We start from the raw sequence: 19,279 nt of genomic DNA, 5'->3' as shown, positions 1-19,279 counted from the left end.
TATCTAGGCGATACAGTCTCTGTGTTGTAGTGTGTGACAAGGCAGCTAGCAGATGTTTGAATTAGCCAGTTTGTCTGCTTCCTAATCTGGGCCCCAGTTAGTCAGATACTATCACTACTAAATCTATGAGTCAAATTACTAGAGAGGAGAGCGGCACCTTCCCTGGAGGGATGGAATCCGTCTCTCTTTAGCAGATCAGATCTACCCCAAAAACTCACATTTTTTTATAAATCCTATGCTATTCTCTGGACACCACTCAGACATCCAGCCATTCAGTGACACTAATCTACTATAAACCTCATCACCACAACAAGCAGGGAGTGGGCCACGTCATATTACAGTGTCTGACATCGTTTTTGCAAGTTCACACACCTTTTGTTAACATTATCTCTAGTGATCTCCGACTGGCGAAGCTTGACATTGTTAGTGCCGACATGAATAACAATTTTAGAAAATCTACGTTTAACATTAGCCAGCACTTGTAAATCTGATTTGATTTTAGATCTGATGTCAGATGACCAAGCCCCCGAAATGCATTTAACAATAGTGGCTGGAGTCTCTATTTCCACATTCCTTACAATATAATCTCCTATAACCAGGACTCTTTCAACATGATTCTCAGTGGGTACATCACTGAGTGGGGAGAATCGATTGGAAACCCTAACAGGAACGGTGGTGTCGCTTTGCTGAGCGAGTATGCTGCCAAGACATCACCCAAATGCCCTGCTGCAGGGGCTCTACAGCCAGAACCAAAGTGTGTGTGTTATTCGCTGTACTACCTGCATCCAAAACAGTATCACCTGGCTTCTTTTCCTCACTGACCTCCACTAGCCTTCGGATGCGTGTCTCTAACTCATTAATCTTCTCCTTTAGCCTGACTAAATCCTTAAATTTATCACATGTAAATCCCTCACTGCTGATGGAAGAAGCTATAGTAAACATGTGGCATGTAATGCAGGAAGTGATAACATGAGCAGATACCATGACTTACAGCAATTGTTTGTTGTTGTTAGTTGTTCCCGAGCGGCGAGGGTTTGAGATCGATGTGAATCCCTCACGCAATTGTTTGTTGTTATGGTTGTTCTTGATAAGCAGTGCTTTGAGATCGGTACAATAATCCGTGTAACACAGAGGAGAAAACGTGTGCTCTCGGTAAAATTCACGCAGTGTAACCGAGATAAAAACAGAAAGCGTGCAGTTGAATCGCGATAAGAGAATAATGTGGACACCCCCCCCCCCGCCCGCACGCTGAAAAAATGTAAAAGATTAAAAGCTGAAAATAGATAGATAATTGATGCTAAAAAAAAAAAGCTAGCAGGCTACAAACACAGACTCAAGCTAGGCGCAAGCAGCAAAAGGAACAGGAAGTCAAAAAGTATTCACATTAAATTGTACTATCTTTTTTTCTAGCTGGAATGAAATCAAGAGAGGAGATTGTGTGAGAGAGGATGTTGTTAAATTTGATTGGTTTGTTAAGTCGCCTTTTTACTGTCTCTGACGACCGGCATATTTCTCCCCCAGTGGCATTCGTAACCTGGTCATAGAATCAGGCATGTGAATGTTACAATAACAACATTTTTGCAAAATAGTTTTTTTATGTGACCTGTTGTACGTAACACAGCAGTTTCCTGGTGGAATGAACACTAGAGATGCTAAAATAACAATTACTTTTATCCCCTTTCACTCAAATCACGAGTACAACGGCACATTATCAGTTCATAAACACTTTTCGCTCTGTTCTTCACACAATGCTATCTTATGACATATACTGTAAATACTTTTACTATAGGGCATGTCTCATTTTAAAGTTTGCATTACAAAACCAACTACAAGTGTGGTTTTGTTTAAGTGTGATTAAGGTTGATTAAGTGTGATCAAACTGTGCAGTAGCTCAACTGATAGAGTGTTGCATATGCTATACAAAGGACCAGGGTACAAGTCGACACGTGAGCCCAAAGTGTCATAGAAGCACTACAAAATAACGTGGTTGATTCAGAAATTGATTTTTTCATCTCACATTTTCTTTTTCTGACACTATTGTTTAGGTTTAAGGTTTTGGGTAAGGAGTACAGTTTTGTTGATTTAAATCTCGATAAAACATTAACCTTAAAAACCTCATCTGTTTGGGTGAACATTTCACTCGCTGTAAGCACCACATGGTGGGCATTTTACTTCTGAACTGCCGTGAGAAGTGGAATGAACCACATAATTTTATTTTGTAAAAATGATGCCACAGTCACACAATGTTCATTGCTCAGGAGAAAGCACTCACAGATTGCCATGTCAGAGCACCCAGTCCCTTGAGACATAGAGGAAAAAAAAAAAAAAACATTTCAAAATAAGATTTGAAGAAAGTTAGTAATGTTGTTGGTGTTGTGAATTGTTTTCTGAGGTTTGCTACCAAACCTTGCTTTTGAGCAGATGGATGAATTCAATAAAATTTATAATTTATATTTACTCAGATTCCATTATTTATTATTATTATTATTATTATTATTATTATTATCATTATCATTGCTGGTTTTATAGTTATTATTATAATTAATAGTTGCCTAACAACAACAACAATAATAATAATTCAGCAAATAGGGAGTAGAAATTCATAGATGTGATTTAAATATATATATATGCAACTGTCCAATCTGTAGTATGTAGTATCTATCAGTGTTTCTCACTTCGTGCATATATAGTTTTGAATGAATACATCACATTCAGTTGCTCACATATGGTCTAGCTGCACAAATATTTCAGCGTATCCAAAGCTCAATTCAGATCCGAAATTCTGCCTATGCAGATGGTCAGAACTCCACACAGCCGTTGTGCGACACTCCATTTGAAATGACTCTGGTCTGTCATCTGTCGTTTGTTGGATATAGTGAAAAGGCGGCTTCAGTCTAGTAAGATGAAAGAAAATTATCTTCAAAAATGTAGTGAGAACTTTTCAAGTTTAAATAAAAATGTAAGGAGTAAAAAGTACTATTTTTTATTTGGAAATGTAATTAAGTAAAAGTACAAGTATTCCATTTAAATTGCACTTGAGTAAAGTACAAATCTTAAAAAATAATACTTAAGTATATTACTTAAATATTTTTACTCAATTACTTTACACCCCTGACTACAGGGTCAATGACGTGAAGCTCACTCTTTTGTCCAGATCGATTAAATTATTAAAAAATACATTAAACCTGCAAATCACACAAAACTATTACTTGAATACACCTCTTCGATGATGAACATTGAGTTCAAGGTCATTTTGAATATTTTTCTGGGGCTTAAAGTCAAATTTCATGTGGTAACCTTTCAGAAACAGTAAATGTCAATGTCCCTACATACTCTTCCAAACCACACTTATTTAAAGAAAAGTGATGGAAGTTGTCAAATTCCTTAAATTGGTCAAAAAAATTTAATATAACACACATATATTACAATATTGTTTCTATGGAAAAAAAAAATCCTTTATGGATGGCGTTACCATTAAAATAGAGGTTATATATATATATATATTTATTTTATTTTTTTTATTTTTTTGTGTGTGTGTGTGTGTGTGCAAATTTAGAGTTTAGTGTTTGCATTTCTGATCCAATATTACAGGGATGCAAACTATTCATATTTTGGCTATAGTCACCTTTTTAAGCTAATTTGCCCAATTGTTTGGTACAATTTTCAACATTTTACTTATTAAATCACTTGAAATTGGTATTTTTAGTTTAAAGTTCTTTAAATCATTAAAAAAAAATTATCCGAAAATATATCCCTGGAACACCTGCTATGACTTTCTCAACTTTTTCACCTCTGATGAGTTTGCACCCCTGAATATAAGTCAATGTAAGTCTTGAGGTCAGTAGTGCAAAACAAATGCTGTTTGGTGCCATTCTCATTTTGCGGATATAAAATTGGGCTACAACAATGAATAGAATTAGAGTATCCTGTCATTTTCTAGTATGTTTTGACTTTTAAAATATAACGCACTTCTAAATATAGTGATTTCTGATTTTTACATTATAAAAATATGTTTTTGAAAACAGTGTTGCTCCCCCCCAGTGAAAGTCTCATTGGCCATACATGAACGCGCAGAGGAGTGGCTTGACGTCATCACGTTCGATTCGTTTTGGCCTTCCTCGAGACAGTCGGATTCATTTCCATTGATTTACAAAAAGCGAAGAGAGAAAAGTTATATATATTTATATTAATAATAAAAAAGTTTGCACCCTTTTAGATTGAATTATATTTTAGCTGCAGATATTTGCAGGTCGGCTATCGACAAGACTTGTAACTAACGTTTTCGTCCTTTTCCATTGTGGAGGTGAGTTTTCGCGCGCATGCATCTCGTGTTGCAGAACCCACCATTGTAGTTTGATGTTCGAATGCTGCAGTGCAAAATGCTTTTTTCTTTATTTGTTTTTTCAAATCCTTTCTAGTTGTTAAATTTAACATATGTTTAATATAGAGCAATGCATGACGCATTATAAGAACGTTAAATCGTTTTGTGGAATAATGTGCTCTTTTCAGTTAGCTAGCAAGCTAACTTTGGGTATTTAAACATTTACCGTGTTCGTTTTTAATATAAAGCGAATTAAGATTTATTTTTTTAAACAGTAAGGCATTGACCCGGACGGAAAGGATTAACAACAATACCCGAAAGCGTAATACCCAAGAATTTGTTTAATTTTTACTCAGGCCTGTTCATTTATATAGGTGTAGATAGCTTGATAACATGTTAGCACACACGGTAAGCAAACTACAAACCTAATGTATTTCGACGTTAGTTTTACTACAAGGTATCAGTGAAATTTTTGTTAGGGAGCCAGATCATTTACAATGATCGAAATGGCTTTACTTTGAGCAAATGCAAAAATCCTCCATTTATTTAGCAGGTTTTAGCCAGCCATTGAAAAAACTAATTTTTCTTTTCAACTTCAACTTGGTTTGAATGGGAGTTGGGATTATGTGAATTTTAAGGTGAAACGGCTATTAACGTGTTTGTTTTTATTTATTTTTTAGGTCGACATGGGTAAAAAACAGGCCGCTAAATCAAAGAAGGACGTCCAGGAGGTTGAGGAGTTTGTGGTCGAGAAAGTGATGGACCAGCGAGTGGTCAATGGGAAAGTAGAGTTTTTCCTCAAGTGGAAAGGCTTCACAGAGTGAGTACTGATAGGACCCAACTCTACTTTTATTTTCCCCACAGGTGAAATGAATGGGGAAATATTATTTTCCAACTATAAGTTTTACTCGAGTTAGTGGAAGTCTGGTGTATACAACAAGTATATCAGCATATTTTCTTAATTTTTCTTAAAGTGCTGACAACACATGGGAGCCTGAGGAGAATTTGGACTGCCCTGAACTCATTTCAGCCTTCCTGGAATCTCAGAAAGGAGTGGTGGAGCAAACGGATTCCAATAAAAGAAAAACCTCCACTAGTGAACCAGAAACCGAGGAGAGCAAGGCCAAGAGAAAGAAAGAAATGGTAAGGCTTTTTTTGTGTTCCACCATTGATTAGGTCACCAATTGAAGGCACCTGCTCCTATCTAGTTGGCGTGATAGATTTTAACATTGATCTTAGCAATCCTGCTCATTAATTCAAAAACTTGATCTGTGTGTCTCCAGTCTGAGAAGCCCAGAGGGTTTGCAAGAAACCTCGAGCCAGAGCGTATCATTGGGGCAACTGATAGCAGCGGTGAACTCATGTTTCTCATGAAGTGGTAAGGAAACCTTTGTAATTTCCTGGAGGGAAAAAAAGAACAATCTCAACATGCTCTCACTTCTAATAATTTAAAAAGCCTGAAGGGGGCAGTATGTATACACACTTCAGTCACTCTAGCTAGGAGTTGTTGGTACCACTGCTCCACATGCAAAGCCTCATTCAAATACACCAGATGTAATTACTTTAAGGGGCTACACTGGACTTTTCCTGCTCTCATTACGGGGTGTTACAGTTTTTTTATTTTTTTATTTATTTTATTTTTTTATAAAGAGATGTCTTCTGTTCTATAGGAAGGACTCTGATGAGGCAGACCTGGTGCCTGCGCGTGAGGCCAACACTCGCTGCCCACAGATAGTCATTGCCTTCTATGAGGAAAGACTTACTTGGCATTCTTGTCCTGAGGATGAGCAGCAGTAGCACCCCGCATCTTGATTTATGCTTTACTGTCTTCCACCTGTAAGGCGTACACTCTTGTTAGCTGAAGTAAGGGTAACCTGACGATGGGGGATATTATTTTACTGTTGCGGTTGGGCTGGAAGCTATGTGCATGACTGTAGAAAACCGATGAAAGGATGTATAAGTGGGACAGTGGGTGTGTGGTTTTTTTTTTTTTTTTTTTTTTTTTTTAAGTAACAATGTAGGATGCTTAAACTCTTTTTGATCAAGTGTCAGCAGTGCTGTTTGCTATTAATGCACTGGGTTGTTGTTTTTCCTCCATGTTGTAGTCATCTAGAGAGATCCAAAACATCCTTTCTACTCATTTGTTCATAGTTTCTTTTGGTGAACAGTACCCTCATTATCGTAGTGTTTTTTTTTTTTTTTAATTGTCATCGTTTACGTGAATATTGGATTAGTGTCTGTTGCTGTAAATGTTTGTGTAAATATGTCTTCTTTTTTCAATAAAAGTTTATATGCCTGCTTTTAATCTGTTTGCATGCTGTGTCCTAAACATGATCCAAAGCAACCAGTATTTCCAGTATAAAACTATTGTTTTGTCAGATGGTATTATGGTTTCATATTTTTAGCATCTTGAGGCATGCTGTGTTTGACCACACCAAAAAGCTGGTTAAATGCCATGACTTGGCTTTTAGTTGTGTTAAGAAACACTTGATCTAATTTACTGGGTAAAAACACAATTCACTTTATGTAAAAATGCTACTGATCTAAAACATGTCTCTGAACTCTGTCAGTTACATGGGAAAACCTAACATTGCTCAATGAGGTCATAAGAAACAGTTCACAAAACATACTGTTTTTTGCTTTTTTGACCTACTTATGTCATGGATACAAAATAACCAGATCATGCAACCCAATCACATGTCTTCAGGATTCAAATAATTTTAGTAATTCTGACCAAAAATTCAAATTAGTCCTGTTTTGTGTGCCCCTGTGGTTTTAAAACCAGTTCCATAATAGATTAAAAATGAGATGGGCCATATAATTCCAATCTTATTGCACAATTCATTTGCCTCCAAAGTGATTGTGTTTTGGTAATCTCTGGTCTCCATTGGATTTTCTGTTTGGTGTATTTATGGAAAAACTGTTGAAAATTTTATTTATGTTTTGTTTCCTGCTGCAGTTGGATAGACTCCAACAGAACTATTGTTTTTCAAAAGTCTGCTTCTCAGTGACATTTGTGCTGATTTCATCTCAAGACATTTGGAAATTTAGGAACTAGAACAGAGAATCACCCACATTGTGTAATTATGACAACAAAAGCTTGTAAAGCTTCAATTGCATAATTCATAATAATAGTCATTATTTCTCAAAGTCAGAATCATTCACCAGGCTCCTTTTGTGTTTGTGTGTTAGAACCCCCCCCCCAAAAAAAGTATCTTTTCCTTCTCTTCCTCAAATATACAACTCAGAAATTCCTGTGCCAGACATCCTTCACAGTATATTCTGTATATCTAACACTCACACAGAGGGAGTGAAGAGAGTTTAGCTGCTGGTTTGAGTACTAAACCAACGTGGCCAATAATTACAGTCTCTGACCTCTGCTTCCTTCCCCATCAGAGTCAGAGCTCATTGAGTACATGTTCTGTATACTATCTGAGGTTGAATGCACACATATGCCTCTTTTTACATAATTATGAAACAGTAACATTTCATGTGCCAATGGGAGCAAAATGGCTTCCTCGGGCTGTCTCATATGTATGTAAATACTAACAAAATATGTGCACATCAGGCAAATTTACTGAAAAACTTTCTGTCATCTGGGTTTTGTTAACTATGTCTATCTAAATGGGGAAAACAGTTATGTACAGTGTATTTGACTCTAGATAAAGATTCATTGATTACATTTTGAACAAACAAGAGAAGGGGAAAGGGCTCTTTTGGGGTCTGTAACCTCACTGCCCGCTCACAAAGGATTATGACATAGAAAAGACATTTACAACCATTTGCTTAGCTGGTAATTGGTCTCATGACAAAGATTAGCAGTATAGAGATGGACTCTGAGTTTGTTTTGTTAGTTTGTTTTTGTGCTTTCAATCACCTACTTTTGTAATGCCATCCTGATATAAGCAAGTTAGCTTAAAGTGATAGTTCACCCAAAAATAAATGCCATCACAGATGTGTATGACTTTCTTCAGCAGAACACAAACAAAGATTCTGACAAACAAACATCTGAGAGTCACATGTGTTGCCTGTTTAGTTTCACTTTCACATCTGGGATGGTATGAGGGTGAGTAAATGATGAGAGAATTTTCATTTTTGGGTGAACTATCCCTTTAATGATGAACCATGACTAAGAATTTTCATTACAGTCTTAATGAAAATCTGCACTGGTTGGCTGATGAATGTGTTTATGTGCTTACTGCTTACACACAAACATAAGGGATAAACCTCATGCTACATAACAGCTAGCCAGACTGCCCCCAATGTCCACCCAAAATATTTTTGTTCCAAATGCCTAGTCCTCAATATATCATATGCCACATGTAACATGTACTTTACTGATATCTGGATTAGGTAATCTTTTCTTGTGTGACATGACTTATTGATGTGGTGGACTGTATTGAGATTTTTTGTACAGTATTGATAAGTTAAAGTCCAGATTCCCACCCTACTGGACCTTTTGAGTAAATTATCAGTAAAAAGGAATCTGGTCAGATATATTCCGGCGGTCCAGAGACCAGAGTTAAAATTACACAATCAACAAACATCAGGTCTTTGACAAATATTTTTGAACACTCATGGTGTCTAAAATGCTTACAATTGGTTTAAAAATTGCGGAAACAGATTATAGATAAAATAATAATAATAATAACAATAATAAAACATTCAACAAAATCACACTCATCTCCTTGAATTACAACAACCCCTTGCTCAAGTTACACAACTATTGTAAGTATATTTGACTCACACACTCCACCCAGTGGAGCTGCCCATGTATTCCTTCCTCTATCAGCATATATAATCCAGTAAACTGTGTGATGTAAACTGGGTCTTCTGTGTGAATTTGAATCTCACTGTGGATTTTCAAGAAAAAGGGTAAAGAAATTGGGGCTAAAAATAGAATAGAACTTAAAATAAATCCAATTATAAATGTAGGTATAATTTTTTTATTTACTTCTGCTTATTTATGTTTTCATAACCAGCAGGATCAAATGAGTAGCTGAAGAATAGCTGAAAGTTTCATGATACACTATGTCAAGTAGTGAAACAGAGAATACTGTAGAGCAGGAGAGCACTCAACTCTTACCAAAGGAGAGGAACTTTGCAAGCAGTCAACCCCTGATAACCATCCAAGCAAATCAACACTTTATGGAGGACCAAGACAAGGATCAACACAATGGAAGGTAAAGCTAAACATGCTGAATCTACATTATATATTTATAATAAATGTATAAATATATAAATATCCAAAATAAACAGAGCTAAAAATTATTTTCTTTAAACACAACATTCCTGCACTACATACTGTTTATGGCATGCTATTGTTTATAGTAATATTCATTTTTTACAGTAACAAAATAAACTATTATAGAATACTAAATCAATGTCTCATAAACAATATACTTAATCTACAAACATAATTTTGTATAATAGTTCCCAAGATTGTATCCTCTGGCTTTTGGTAAATAGATAAGGATCGCTTGCATACTGAAAATATAGAATGCACGCAAATATGAGACAAATATTTGTGTGCTTGTAAATATCTAAACTCTACATTAAATTGTTACTTACATTTGATGTCTTTGAAGAATGGTCTAACAAAATGGCTAGCATTCTAGCCATTTTTGGACACTTCCAAGAAATTGAATATTTGTTGGCACGTCTATCTGTAGTATGCTGAAAATGGAAAGGAGTTAAATATCTCTGTCACAGATGCCAGACAGAAATTATGGGTCTTGTGGAAGTCAATAGCTGCTCTCTCAACAGTCCACAGAAAAGGATAGATAGATGTTGAGATAGTCGTGAGTTGTGGCATGCCTGTCACTGACCATCTTGTGGTGGCTGTCATGTCACTTGTCATCTGCCTTGAACCACTTCAGCATTTGTTGTAAATAATCACCACGGATACAAAAATATCTTTTGGGGTTTTATTCTGATGGCTGCTTAAAAAAAAAAAAAAAAAAAAAAAAACGGTGGTCATATATATATATATATATAAAAGGAAATGAATTACAAAAAAATGAAATCCAAAAATGAGATACAGAAATGAAATATGGTACAAAGAAATACAACAAATGAAATATGGTAGAGGCTAATGTCAAAAGAAAATACAAACAGTGCATTAGCCTACCCATAAGCTTCAGCATACATCACCTTAATACATGCATACATGCTTATATCATTCACAGCACCCTATGCACTTAAGTACTTGCTCAAACCACTCAAAGCATCTTATGCATTTAACATGCTTAAACACAGTATTTTATACATTTAACACATGCTTAAATCACTCAAAGCATTTTATGTATTTCTAACCAGGCTTTAAGGACACGTATAGTATTTTAAATAATACAATTCTCATTACACATATTTTCACATATAACATGTATTACACTTATTCACTAAAATGGAAAAAACTGGGCTATAAATAATTAAATAAGATAGTCCCAGTCCTTGCATGTGCACAATGTGGTCAAACTACACACATGCAATCCATATGCATCTTTCAGAAATGATCCATAACAAACACTCAATTTTAACATATGACTCTTGTGAACACATATTTAATGTAATTTATAGGCATTTTGTGTAAAATATTATTTTTACCCAAATAATTATCAACCAAAGAAACAAAACCAGGAGCTCTCTTGCACAACGTATGTTTTCAAGTCTCTAAACAGCACACATTTGTGTAACACGAGAGAGTGCTGGAACTCTTTAAGGGGCCATGTCCAGTTTATGACTAGAGTTAAATTACATGAAATTTCTTTACTTGGCTACATATGTAAAGCTATTTTTAATATCAGCTCCTGTTTTTTTACCTCTATGTTGGTGTGCAGTCGACAAACTATAAGAAAAAAATCTGCTGTGTTCTTAGACCTCATGTATTTAACTGAAGTCAACAGATATGTAGACACGATTTTATACATGTAAACATTTGGACATTATTGAAACTCATTATAAATATTATTAGACTATTATTGTTGTCTTTTGATTAAAGTCATGCTCGGCAGCTCACAAACTGTAAGGAAATGATAGGTTTGCTTTGTTCTTATAATGCTTAAAACCTATTCTAAAGTATGTCTATAGACATACAAATTTTAAAGGATTAAAATTTTCTTTTGATTTGTTGATTCAGTGACTAACTCATTTCATACAAGACACTCATTTGTCACCACCTTCTGGCATCACCAGAAATGGTCACTGAATGAATCATTAAATGGATCTGAAAATTTTTTGGTGAACGTAGTCAAAACACTCGAGACACATGGATAAATTCAAATCCCACAATGCACAAGCACAGAGTAAAAAATACATTTGTGCACATGCACAAGTGTCATTATTGTAATTGATTAAATAATTTATTCAGGACCAGCTTGTGCTGCTCTGTCTTTTATTATCATGTGCGAAACAGAAGCAAGTGCTCACAAGATGCCCTTTATTTTTGCAGCTAATTTTGCTTAATTTTGCAATTAATTTTCAATACTTACATCTTTAGAGTACTACAAATACAAGTATATAATACTTATATATTAATAGAATACTTATATCATACTTACAGTATATATTAATGTATACTGTAAAATATTATACTGCACTGTAAGTGTTGGGTTTGTGCGAGCCACCTACTCACAGATGCGTCACACTCAACTTTGCTGATTGGCAACTACCTCTGAATATAACAGCTGGATAAGGCAGAAAATCTCGGATAGATTTTCCAAAGTCACGTGCTATTTGTTTAAATAATAAAGCTGCAGCCTCTGCTGGTATTACACGTAAATAAAAGGCACTAATAATGGAAAATACACGGGTAAAACGAGATACTGAGAATCTTTTGGTTCTGAATGGGTGGTTGGTTAATGGTAAGCGCTCACGGTTGAGAGAGCTGCGCATGCGCGAGTCTGAAAAAAAGTCCATTTCCCCTCTGGTACGCGAACTTCAGATATCCGTGAGCGCAAACTTGCCACTTACAATCACATTAGTTCCAGCGGCACCTGTGTTGGCAGAAGCGCTCGGCATCATTACACTAAACCGAGACAAAAAACGATAGAGAAGGTGAGAACAACCAATTAATGTATCCTAAACGTTAAGATGAATGGGCTATAATGAACTTAAACCCCGTTGTGTTTGAAAAACGTTTGTATTGTTGATACGGACGAAGAGCAGATGCTGCCCAAGCGTCTCAATGGATATTGTTGCAGTTCAGGGAGATTTTCTAACATAAAAATTACTGATGCATTATTTGTTTTCACAATGTAATATTTTTTCTTGGCATGTGATTTGTTTAAAAAAAAAAAAAAAAAAAAAAAAAAATATATATATATATATATATATATATATATATATCCAGTTTATATATATACATTTGATTGTTTGGACCCTTTTTTTGCAATATTTGGTTCTGAAAATTATTTTACTGTGAAGTATGTTTACATTTTGTCAATTTAACAGTGGCATTTCAATAATACATCTCAAATATGATAAAATATAAAAATGGGTCAGAATGAAAGCCTCTGAACAATTTAATCTTGGCGTTCCAGTTTATTGTGCACAGGGTCACTTTAATTTCTCTGCTGGCCAAATTATCTTTCGATTCCCAGTCAGAATAATTAAGTTGTTTTCAAAGTTAATTAGTTGAGTATCAATGAAAGTTTTTTTGACTGATGGGACATTTATTTTAGAATGCATGAGAAATGTGGTCTGCTTTAAATAATACTCTTTTGAATCTCTTTAAGTACATTTGTGTGTATGCTTTAGTGTAAGGCTGACTTGCCTTGTTAATATCCCAACATTGCCCATGCCACAGTGGACCTTCCTTGCTCAATATTATGAAAAGTCCCCATTGCCATTTAAGCACTGATTTCTGCAGTGAAGTGTTTGGTAGTCTATTAGTTATAGATTAATCACAGTTGTGTGTTTTATTGTCTTGTTAAAAGTCAGAGGTGCTAAAAATGGTATTTTACAGTTGTAACACTTAAAAATGTGTTGTATTTAAAGACTTGTTTTCCTCTATTCCTCTTAGTCCAAGGGAAAGGGAAAATGAAACAGCACTGACAATAGTCTTTCTCTTTTTCAGTCAAGTCTCTGTGATGGAAAACACAAGCTATGTGAATAAGGTCAGTGTCTTGTTCATTTTTTATGTCTGTATGTCCATGGGTTGATGCTTTTTAACACAGTACATATTACAGATACTCCAAAACATATTTTCCTGATCATAAATGCATTTTTGTCTAAGTGTGATCGCCTGGAGGCAATTTTTTTTTAACATACAACATTCCCCTAAATTGCGGGTCATTTTGACCCGTTTTTAAAATGGTTCTAAATGGGTCCAAAAGTTCCGCAAGGCCAAGGAAGGGCCAAATAAATGAACTCTTCAATGTTGTTACAGAAAAACCTCTTTTGTGATAAGGTTTTACATTCACTTTGAAACTGCCATTGCATCATGACTTTGTCTGGAATTTTTAAAGAGGAAACTGGGTAACACACAAATCCCCCAGCAACAGTGGACATTCATGCTGGTACATGTGTTTGTCTACCTTTTGAAAGTAGCTGCAATACAGAATTTCCCCATGAGCTCAATAGAAATTATAGTCCTCCAGTGAGTCACTGACTTCTCAAAAGGTTTAATGAAATAAACCTTACATTAGTATAAATGATTGCCTGCATTTAAAAGAATGATTTAAATTTATTTTTTATTAATGATCATAAATAATCATTGATGGGTTATTATATTAATCTGAAAATTTTTTGTATCTCTCTTTATATTCCTTAAAGTCAAATCAGGTGAAACTGAAATGGTTTGGATCTGTTGCCTTGTGTGTTTTTAAGGAAGTGTTATGTTTGACCTCAATTGGGGACGATTGGTGTGTTGACTGTATTTCCACATTGTCTGTTGATTTTAGAAATTCCTTCCATACCACAAACCAGTGATAAACACCATCCAGATCTCCAGTTAGAGTCACATTAAAGGGCAGAGTCCGAATCAGTGTTAGTCATGAAAGAAAAAGTACAATACTGTTTTATTTTTTTTTTTATGAGTCACTTCCCTGAAACATTTTCACTGACATTTCCTTTGTTGTTGCAGGAGTTTATTAGTGTATGGGTAAGGGATCCTCAGCAGCACAAGGAGGATTTCTGGCACATGTACGTTGACTATGAGATCTGTCTTCATGTGAGTGCAATATTTGTATGTTTACGTGCACCTTTGTTAATAATAAATGTTGCTGCTCAGACAACTTTATTTTGGATGGATGTTTGGCTTTCTGCCTGTAGATATTTTTCCATGATCACATGCTAACCAGTGAGAGCTGTCTGTCTGCATGCAACAGGCCTTATTGATAAAACTCAAGCAGAGCATATTTTTGTGCGAATCATTAGTAAAAACCTTTCTTAAATTATCGCATTCAATCCAAATGGACTTGTTTTAGAATTTAACAGTTACTGCAATGCTAGAAGGAAACTGTGCTTTTAATGAGTCTCCAAGACAATAATTGCTGTTGTTGTATCAGTTGTCAAGTGTTTTTTAGGGTTTGATCCTCTTCCCATGGTCCATATTTATTATGAAAATTATGAATAACAATCTGTAGCAATTAAAGCTTCTACAAAGAGTATGCACTGTTTGGCAGAACATCAGATCAAGAGAGTGTTAAGTTTATTGTATACTTCTTGTTTGTAGACCAATAGCATGTGTTTCGGAAAGAAAACTTCTTGTGTTAGGAGGAGGTATAGTGAGTTTGTTTGGTTGCGTCAGAAACTACAAAACAACGCTCTGCTCATGTAAGTAAATTTAAGGATATCACATTCTAAGCCAAAACAGCAATACAATATTACAATATATTTTCAGTAATAATAATAAAAAAAAAACAATCATATGACTTTATATGGGTGTTTATTTAATTTCATGTCATTGCATGTGTAACTTGAGCATTATGGATCTAAGCATCATCTCCCCTTGTCATTGTAATATCATGTTTGTTTCATCTGTAGAGAGCTGCCTAAACTCCCTCCTTGGAATCCTTTCTTCAATCTCAATAACGATTTCCAGGTCACTCAGCGGATGCAGGGGCTACAACACTTTCTTGAGGCGTAAGTTTCTTCAGTCACTTTGTGACTCTCTTCCTCTGGTTGTTTCAGTTTCTGATTATCCTGATTAAAATATACATTTTTCCACTTTGTAATCGTAATACATACGACATCATGTTTTTCTGTGTTTTAATATGGGTGATGGATCGTTTAATAATTCATCAGTTCATTTGGGTGTTCATTTTGACTGTCACACTCATCTCAGATTAGACATGAAGCTCCCCCTAGCATTTGAAATGTTGTATTATATTTGTATTTTTTTGATATTTTTTTCAATAAAATAAATAAAAATAGAATAAAAAAATGTAAAAAAAAAGATTAGACATGAAGCAAATGCAGTAGTTTTGCCACCTTGTGGCTGCTCTGAGTCACATCCCTCTTGCTCCACATGGAGACTGATTTAAGATTTTAAGTGTAAAACTCGCAACAAACATTAATAATAATAATAATTTTAATTAATAATTTAATAATTAATAATTTTCTTTATTTATCACACATTATACATTTGCACATATACAGTGAAATTCTTCTTTTTCACATATCCCAGCTAGGCTGGGGTCAGAGTGCAGGGTCAGCCATGATACGGCGCCCCTGGAGCAGATAGGTTCAAGGGCCTTGCTCAAGGGCCCAACAGTGGCATCTTGGCGGTGATGGGGCTTGAACCCCCGACCTTCTGATCAGTAACCCAGAGCCTTAACCGCTGAGCTACCACTGCCCGGTATATCTTTATATCTTAACAAAAGAAGTGCTTGTTTTCACAAAAATATAATACATGAAAAATATACAAGTATAGAAATTCAAATAGAATTTAAATACAAAATTTAGAATTATATTTTAACCTGAATTTTGCCATGAAGTCAACCATAGAAGCTGGCATGGCATTAAAAACAAACAAAATGGCTCTAGATTATTGACCACTGGGGGTTTTAATGGAGAACTTTTCCACTTTGAGTATAGCCTCATCACTAATTACTAAAAATGATTTTACTTGATGCATGTTAGTTTCGTTAATTGATTGTGTTTTGTGTTTTTAAGAGTTCTACAGACACCATTACTGTTGTCAGACAGTCGGCTGCACCTGTTCTTGCAGTCACAGCTGAGCATTGAAAAAATGGATGCATGTGCACGGGGACAAACGCACTACACTGTTGGGCAGGCAATACAGCGATGTGTCTGTGATGCACGTTTCCCTTTGGAGGAGCAGCTTCGAGAAGAAGACCGCAAAACTGGCTGGGACTCAGACTGTGACAGGTGTGTATTTAAGTACCCCAACTTTTTTCAGATGACGTAAATAGCTTAAATTAAATGGATTTGGAGATGCTTTGAGTTCAGATGGTTTAGGCATGTTAAGCATGCCATGGTGATCCTTTCAAACTATAAATACATAGCAGTTGTAGAAGAGCCCTTCTTTTAATTATTAAAAATTAATTGCAGTATGTCTGTTCCAATTAACAATATGCAGAAATTGGATTTAATATACCAAAATATTTGTATACGTTTCTTTACAGTACAACATCCTCTGGACTGGGCCATAGTGTTGGACCTGCCTCATCTGTTAAAGAGGATTCCTTCCACAGTGAGAGCCTTGCCCATGAATTCCAAGCCACAATCCCTGAGACAGAACTCTTTAGCAGCCTGTCTTCATCTAGCAACAAGCAGCATGTGCACTCTGTCATATAAACTGAAAAGATATATCCATTCAAATGTGCACATATGTTCATACATGTATACTCTCTGGCAAAGAGAGCCCCGACTGCTGCTTACAGTTTCCAAAGTTATATTTGGATGGATGATAACGAGAGGAAAAGAGGTCTTGATTTTGCTTTATTACATGTTCTATATCTCTATTATTTAAATTTTTGTGCTCAACACATTAAATCTTCCATGTCTAAAGCATTGACCTTGAAGGACAACAAACATATGCAGAAAAGTGGGGTTAGATGTGAGGGGTGGTTTACAGCAGTTATTCTGAATTTCAGTGTTTCTTCACTGACACTGTAATTCAGGTGTAGACTCAGTTTAATATGTGCCTGTCAAAGAAGCCTTTTAAATACAGCTTTTGGCCCTCTGTACAGGTGTGCTATTGTTTAACAGATTTTAAAAGAATATCAGTAAATTGATAACATATCCTTGAATGTTTCTTAAAATCATATTTTCTATTTTCATATTAGCATGGGCACTGAAGTCTGTAAATGTATGAGGAAAAGATTTTATTTAACAAATATGCTTTTATTGTGATTATATATATATAGCCTTAAATGAATAAAAAAAATTTTTTTAGTTGTGAATACAATCTGCTGAACATCTGAAGAAAATAAAGCATGCAAACTGCACATCCTTAAGCACTGAAAGAATTGAACAGTTGCATAGAAGTGAGTACTGTATCACTTGACAAATAAAATCATACACAGTATTTACAAATATAGAAAAAGAGAATACCGTTTCTGCTGATGCACAAATGAAGTTTTTCATTGTTCACAAATGATAGAAACCATAATAGAAATATACGGTAATGTGCAAAGCATTCTATTTGTTAGAGCAAAAATATGCCCATAAGTTTCATAATTTTAATTACTTTCAGATGAAGGACATCAGGGTGATGAGAAAATTCTGGAAACAACCATGTTCAACTTACTGCCAGTTGTTGTTTTAAAGGTTAAGGATACTTTACCTGGCAATGTGATAAAGGAGTGTCTTTTTCTTTCTTTCTCTGCGTCTCCACATACAACACAGCAATTCTTCAGTATCTAACTGTTGTTTAAGAGAGAGATTAAGTTCTCAATGAATGAGGGATGAAGTTTGTGACAGAAATGTTTTGGTGAACTTGGTGGTCTGATTGGGGTATGTTCATCAGTGTCTAGCAGCCGATAAACACTTTCAGAGTTGTCATCAATATCAGCAGAGTCACAAAACCTCAGCAATCTGTGCCACTGCCAATAACCATCACTGTGGTGATCACTAAACCCGTAACCCATCATGTTGTTAGAGTATACATGTATTATGTTATATCACAGATTGGAAATGTACAAACTTTATATCTATACTAGGTACTGGTCAAAAGTTGTAGATCACTTTAACATAATGTAACATTTTTGTTTTTGAAAATGTTTTTGATGCTACTGTTCACCAAAGGTGGATTACATTTATGAAGAATCACAGTAAAGACATTTATGTTACAAATGGTTATTTCTATTGAAATAAATGCTGTATTCTTCAAACTTTCTGTTCATCCAAGAATCCTCATATTTGCAGAAATGCAAGTGTTTGGCATGTACTGGTCATTAAAGTTGCAGGAAGACATGTGAGGAGTCTATTTCTCAAACTAGAGACTCTGATGCATTTACCCTCTTGTTGATGTGCCTGTAGGCTGCCCAGTTCTCTCTCTTTCCTGGTTGATTCCAGTTTGCTGTCTTCTTTCAAAACAGTGCATGGAATAGCCTTCATCTCTCAAAAGAACAATAAAGTGATGAATATCATTAGAAATGTGTTTCTTTTGGCCATTTTTAAAACCTGAACAAATTTGACCTGCAAGTGTAAAGTGACTTGTAAGAATTGTAAGTTACTCAATACCTCAGCAATTGGACAAATAAACAAAAAAACCAAAAAAAAAAAAAAAAAAAAAAAATAAAATATATATATATATATATATATATATATATATATATATATATATATATATACACACACACACACACACACACACAGTTGAAGTCAGAAGTTTATATCCACTTAGGTTGAAATCATTAAAACTAATTTTTGAACCACTCCACAGATTTCATATTAGCAAACTATAGTTTTGGCAAGTAATTTATGACATCTACTTTGTGCATGATGTATAATATTTCCAGCAATTGTTTACAGATAGATTGTTTCACT

General features: G+C 35.0%; 2 protein-coding genes across 6 annotated transcripts; both read left to right on the top strand.

Annotated features, from left to right (window-relative positions):
• Window positions 1-4,089: 4,089 nt before the first annotated feature.
• LOC127424901 (chromobox protein homolog 3-like) lies at window positions 4,090-6,327 on the top strand. Of its 2 annotated transcripts, none has more exons than XM_051670441.1 (5): window positions 4,090-4,303; window positions 5,002-5,141; window positions 5,296-5,464; window positions 5,605-5,699; window positions 5,992-6,327. In XM_051670441.1, exons 2-5 carry the CDS (start codon window positions 5,008-5,010, stop codon window positions 6,116-6,118), a joined length of 525 nt encoding a protein of 174 aa, XP_051526401.1. In that variant the 5' UTR covers window positions 4,090-4,303; window positions 5,002-5,007; the 3' UTR covers window positions 6,119-6,327. The 2 variants fall into 2 exon arrangements, with proteins under 2 accessions (XP_051526401.1, XP_051526400.1); XM_051670440.1 differs by lacking the exon at window positions 4,090-4,303 and adding an exon at window positions 4,346-4,729.
• A 2,730-nt stretch (window positions 6,328-9,057) lies between these two features.
• On the top strand, window positions 9,058-18,851 carry LOC127424899 (sorting nexin-10A-like). 4 transcript variants are annotated; one of them, XM_051670437.1, is made up of 8 exons: window positions 9,058-9,196; window positions 9,304-9,504; window positions 13,398-13,437; window positions 14,406-14,492; window positions 14,997-15,097; window positions 15,308-15,406; window positions 16,439-16,654; window positions 16,912-18,851. In XM_051670437.1, the coding sequence occupies exons 2-8, from the start codon at window positions 9,353-9,355 to the stop codon at window positions 17,081-17,083; spliced, it is 867 nt and encodes a 288-aa protein (XP_051526397.1). In that variant the 5' UTR covers window positions 9,058-9,196; window positions 9,304-9,352; the 3' UTR covers window positions 17,084-18,851. The 4 variants fall into 4 exon arrangements, with proteins under 4 accessions (XP_051526397.1, XP_051526398.1, XP_051526396.1 ...); XM_051670438.1 differs by having other exon boundaries at window positions 9,133-9,196; window positions 9,307-9,504; XM_051670436.1 differs by having other exon boundaries at window positions 9,160-9,504.
• The last annotated feature ends 428 nt before the right edge of the window (window positions 18,852-19,279 follow it).

The sequence above is a fragment of the Myxocyprinus asiaticus genome, chromosome 34 (assembly GCF_019703515.2).
Source record: "Myxocyprinus asiaticus isolate MX2 ecotype Aquarium Trade chromosome 34, UBuf_Myxa_2, whole genome shotgun sequence".
NCBI lineage: Eukaryota > Metazoa > Chordata > Actinopteri > Cypriniformes > Catostomidae > Myxocyprinus > Myxocyprinus asiaticus.
Note: the sequence above shows the minus strand (reverse complement) of the source record. Positions and strands in the feature narration are given on the sequence as shown.